We start from the raw sequence: 5000 nt of genomic DNA on the forward strand, positions 1-5000 counted from the left end.
AGAGGAGAAGAAGCACGGGATTAAAAATCTGATAAAGAGACGACTGAAGCCGCGTCCGTCCACAACACGGAACAGTAGGAAGGACGGCTCTGCCGACCAGAGTGGCTCGCTGGAGCGGAGGGTGGGCCAGCTGGAGAAGGTGAGGCTACGGAGGGGCGGTAGTTCAAGTTCGGTTTATTCGTCACATACATAGTCATACACGGTATAACTAGTGCTGTCACACCGGCACACACAGGAAAAAAAAGATTCTTATTATTTCATTAATTCATTAATTATATTTTTATTGAATTATGGCATTTTTAGCACTGAGTCTCTTTTAGCATTTAGCATCTCACTTTATGGTTTTCAGACTGTTTCTTTTTCCTTTTTTCCATTCACTTTTCCAGCTGTTTTCTCTATGAATCTGGCAGAGGTCGCTCACGTTTCTGTGTGTTCTCCCACAGGCGGAGAAGTCCTCTGCTTCCGAAGAGGAGTCTGACCGGAAATTCGGTGACAAGAAGAAAAAGAAGAACAAACTGAAACTAACGGAATTATTTAAAAAGAAGAGCACAAAGAAAGATGACACCCGTGGTTGGCGGCCAACTACGCTGCCCATTGCGAAGGATTTGGAACCTGCGAAGCCTGCTCTGTCACCATGTAGGTTCAACTCACGGAGATCAATGACAAAATGCATCGCACAGTTTAGGGATTGGCGATATGATAAAAGCCCAATATCCTGATACTCAGAGAAATGATCATGATAGATATAATTCATTTAGCATTCACTTGTTTTTACACAGCTCTGAGGAGTAAGGCCCGTTGTGCTCAAGAAACGCATATCATGATAATACCGTATCACCATATCACCCACTCCTAAGCACGTTCCGCTAAAATATTCATTGGTGCTTGTGGCTTTATTAGTAGGTTTTATTATTAATTCGCATTAATAAATAGACTCTGACAGTCAGTGTCTGCAGTGAAGCTCCCATTTTGTAGCACATCTGTAAACATCTCGATGTGATCGTTTCCAGCCCATCCGCCAGAGTTCTACGATGATGTGGCTGAGACCTTGGACCGAATCGCTCAGAAGAGTGTGAAGAAGAATTTGCCCACTAAAATAAGCCCAGAAGAGAATGCTGAGCCAGTCCAGCCCATAGGTGAGTCAGACTTAAGGTTCCACATGTTTTTACATACAGAGAGATGAGTACATTAAAGATACAGTACAGGAGTACAGACATTATAATGTCACAATGTAAGAACTAATCTAAATAAAATAAGACACTTAAAGCTTAAAAATTAAGAAAGAAATGAAAGTAAATAAAAAAAAACCAAGATGAAATTAAAAGAAAGGAACAATAGTATAAACATAATGAGTAGATCTACAAGACATTTCATATAGTTGGTCACAAGATATTTGTCAGGGACTGAGCTTGAGGAAAAGCAGTCTGGAAGAGCCAGGTTTACAGGTTTATCTTCCTCTTCTTGACCCCTGTTCCTAACTACTCCATTCGCTTCTCCGTACACAGAACAAAACAAGGAGGCCGTAGTTCAGCAGCTTGTGCAGCTGTTGACCACGGAGGGAGACTCCATCAACGAGAAGGTGACCAGCAGGTTCCAGCATTCCCACGCATAACCGGGACCATAGTAGTCCTCCGCACACACCCGAACGGTTCATTTTAGGGTTGGAAAACAATGGCAAAATAACTTGAATGATTGTGAAAAATCTTGCTACAAAATCACACCCAGGGACATGCCTCCCAGCAGACATGTTGGTCCGGTGCTTAACGGCATTAACGGTTCATTTCCTACTTGCAGATTAACACCAATCCGTTCCTGCGCAAGTCCCTCGCACGCCTCTCCTACCCGTCTTTCGCCAAGCTGCTCGACACGTGTGCCAGCGTAGCCGCAGACCCACCCCTTCCCGCTCATGAAAGCCACACCCTGCAACGGGTCGCAATCACCATGGAGATGACCCGGCGGGTCGTCACGGCCACAGGAGTGACTCAGCGCGTGGAAGGTTATGCCGAGCGATACATGGAGAGCTTTGCCCCTTGGGTAAAGAACCATGGGGGATGGGTAAGCAACAGCCACTCACGCTCGTCTTCTCTCACTTTAAAACCTCTTTTTTCTGTTTTTATCTGTGCTCTCTCTTCACCTCGCTGTCTCTTTGTGTTTGTCTGTTTACCTTAGTCACCTATTTGTAGATGCACACTTCACCAGATGGTGGCAGTGTTGAGTTGAGTGAAGTGGCTAAAATGTTCTTTTTTTTTCCTTCCAGGAGAGCATTGTCCTGATGGAAGCCCAAGAGTATGACTAACTGAATGCTTGCAGTTATAACGTACTCTACCTCATTCCAAGTTTGCACTACGACCTTTGACCGTGAAAGTTGAGTGCATAATGATCCAGGGCACCAACACTACTGATAATGCGTGTGAATTTTTGTTTACTGTTTCTCATTTATTTATGATTTTTTTTATATGTTCATATGTTCAGTTTTTTAAGTGTAACTTTTTATACCAAAATATAAATTATGTCAAAGAAATGGTGTTTTTATTTTTGCAGCATTACATTAACCAGAAAATACAGAGTACAGTGGGCCGTCGTTTTACACTAAAGAGCCTTGTGCTCAGGAGAAGGTGAAAGAATTGGGTTGCTTGGTTTTTTGGGGGGGGGTGGGGGGTGGGGGGATGTTTCTCATCAGTGTAACAGCAATTCAATTTTATTGACCTTAACAAAAAATTCAGACAGCAAATTACGTGGAAATACTACATTATAAAGCAACAACCGTATGGAGTAACTTGATCTATAAGTCCAAGTTTAAACATCCAGCCTGCCAACTGGAGCTTCTGAATCTGACTGAGGGGAGTCTGGGACATCCCATCCCTACAGTGGGCGATGTGAGACTACAGCACTGGAATAGGCTTTGTTTTGTTCTCTTCTGCCTCCTTACAAAATATGCAGGATAACTGCTAGACTGCACTTATGGTTTTCATATCTCAGATTCGGTTTTAAGAATAAAAATTCTAGCTAGAAATTCCCAACTTAAATAGTATTGTATCAGAGATGCAGAGTCAGGTATATCCTAAAAGAGTACGGTCGGTTTCTTCATGTTACACACACACACTTCATGTTACAGACATTGCACACACACTTAATGTTCAACACAGATGTCTGAATGTTCCACACATGCACACTTCATGTCGCCCATGCGTTACACAAACTCCCACATGCATCTTCGTGCTCCACACACACACTGCTTGGCTCCGTTAAGCAGAGCGAGTGTTTGCTGTGTGTGCTTGCTCAGTCCAGGTACTTTTCAGCACGCAGGATTTGGCAGTACATCAGCATAGAGAATGCCAGGGCCAGGATCTGCAGGGGAAAAGCGCAAAACTGCAATGCCAGCAAAATTTGTCTGTGTGTGTGTGTGTGTGTGTGATTTTTCTCTGGTAACTGTACTTTACTACAGTTTTGAATATCTATTTCTCTCTCTCTGTTTAATATATAATATGCTACACACCTATTGGCATACATCAGATCAATTCATATGACCACTGCTATTATTTGGGTGGCAGGACATTCATAGCACAGTGTTACCATTCACATAGTAGTGGCTGTTATACTGGTGATGCACAGTGCTAAATGTTAAGATCATCACTATTGCCTGGAGGAACTCCACAGTAAAAAGTGAGGATTTACGTAATAGATCAGCACGTGGTGATGATTTACACAATAGATCAGGACAAGGTGAGGTTTTATATCTAAATTCCATTGTGGATGTAAACATTTATTGGCTGCTTTTTAATGTGTTACCTGTTTTTCATTTAATATACACACTTACGCCATGCCACGTTATTCACACACTCGATTAGGAAAGTGCACTTGTGTTCTTAATCTTACATTCTTCCTGGTGTTCGTCTTATCATACAAGTGCACAGAATTCAATTAGTACTATTAAAAAAAAAAAAGGATTTTGCATGTCTGGGTGGAACCCAAACACTGCTGGGGCAATTTGCTGCTTGATGCTGAGACATGCTGAGACATGAAAAGACTGATGAGGTGATGAGGCATAGTGTGTACCTGTACGATGCCAAGGCAGACACCAAAGCCCAGCACAGACGTGAGGTTGCTCAGGATAAACTCCTTGGCCTTCTCATAGCATGGCTGAGATGAAGGGAGAAAGAGACAAGCAAAGGGAAGTGTCATGGCACAAAGCAGTTGTTGAGAATGTGTGCATCTCTGATGCACAACCAGTCTGATGTTATTCGCTGCAGCTCTGTGTGTGCGCAGAACTGCAGGTAGCACAGAAACACGATCAAAAGGTGAACGAACGATTTGTTCTTAAAACGTGGGTCACATTTAGGATTTTGTCCAACAGAGCTGTTCACGAATTCCATTTACAATCTGATGAATTTATGAATGTTGACACTGTCATCTGACGTGACACTGTCAAACTGACTGTATGACAAAATTACAATAAAAATACTAAAATGTTCTTGGATAAGGCCCAGTGTGCAGCAGAAACATGGTAAACCCTAAGAGATATAATACTAAATGGCCATGCACAAATGAGGTCCAAACTGAGAAGCCAAAATTCAGGGCTTGGAACCATTTAGCTGATGATTTTATCCAAAGCGACTTACAATTATGACAACTTGAGCACTTGTGGGTTAAGGGTCTTGCTCAGGGGCCCAACAGTGGCAACTTGAACCAGCAACCTTCCAACTACAAGTCAAGCCCCTTAATCACTGAGCTATCACTGCCATGTGGGTCCGGAGGGGTAAAAGTGACATTTGACAAATTTTACAGGTATGCACAAATCAGTTTCAGCTATACATTGTCCCGTCTGTGTTTATAAACATGCTTTTATAATTTATTACAAATAAGATGATAATAAATATTGAAAATATCTATCTGATGTTTTTGCTAGCTAATCACTGATCATTTTGAGAGCGCAAGGGTGAAAGGTCAGGTGGGCTAACCTCCTCCCATCTGTGGCAGCGGCCGAGGTCCTGTCTGCAGCA

At 42.5% G+C, this 5000-nt stretch overlaps 2 protein-coding genes across 3 annotated transcripts in view; one reads left to right on the plus strand and one right to left on the minus strand.

Annotated features, from left to right (window-relative positions):
- bcl2l12 (BCL2 like 12) overlaps positions 1 to 2521 on the plus strand; it is a 6689-nt gene extending 4168 nt beyond the window's left edge. For both annotated transcript variants that reach the window (XM_081711526.1, XM_027015665.3), the window contains exons 3-8: positions 1 to 139; positions 444 to 636; positions 1011 to 1136; positions 1506 to 1579; positions 1795 to 2055; positions 2258 to 2521. The exon at positions 1 to 139 is cut by the window's left edge and continues 72 nt beyond it. In XM_081711526.1, coding sequence (XP_081567652.1) covers positions 1 to 139; positions 444 to 636; positions 1011 to 1136; positions 1506 to 1579; positions 1795 to 2055; positions 2258 to 2296 — 832 coding nt within the window. In that variant the 3' untranslated portion in view covers positions 2297 to 2521. The remainder of the gene's footprint in view (positions 140 to 443; positions 637 to 1010; positions 1137 to 1505; positions 1580 to 1794; positions 2056 to 2257) is intronic.
- A 161-nt stretch (positions 2522 to 2682) lies between these two features.
- tspan4b (tetraspanin 4b) overlaps positions 2683 to 5000 on the minus strand; it is a 5208-nt gene continuing 2890 nt past the window's right edge. The window contains exons 6-8 of the mRNA XM_027015667.3: positions 4959 to 5000; positions 4057 to 4140; positions 2683 to 3348 (exon numbers count right to left, since the gene is read on the minus strand). The exon at positions 4959 to 5000 is cut by the window's right edge and continues 72 nt beyond it. Coding sequence (XP_026871468.2) covers positions 3280 to 3348; positions 4057 to 4140; positions 4959 to 5000 — 195 coding nt within the window. The 3' untranslated portion in view covers positions 2683 to 3279. The remainder of the gene's footprint in view (positions 3349 to 4056; positions 4141 to 4958) is intronic.

Source organism: Electrophorus electricus, chromosome 3 (genome assembly GCF_041902795.1).
Source record: "Electrophorus electricus isolate QZ-2024a chromosome 3, ASM4190279v1, whole genome shotgun sequence".
In the NCBI taxonomy this organism is placed as follows: Eukaryota; Metazoa; Chordata; class Actinopteri; order Gymnotiformes; family Gymnotidae; genus Electrophorus; species Electrophorus electricus.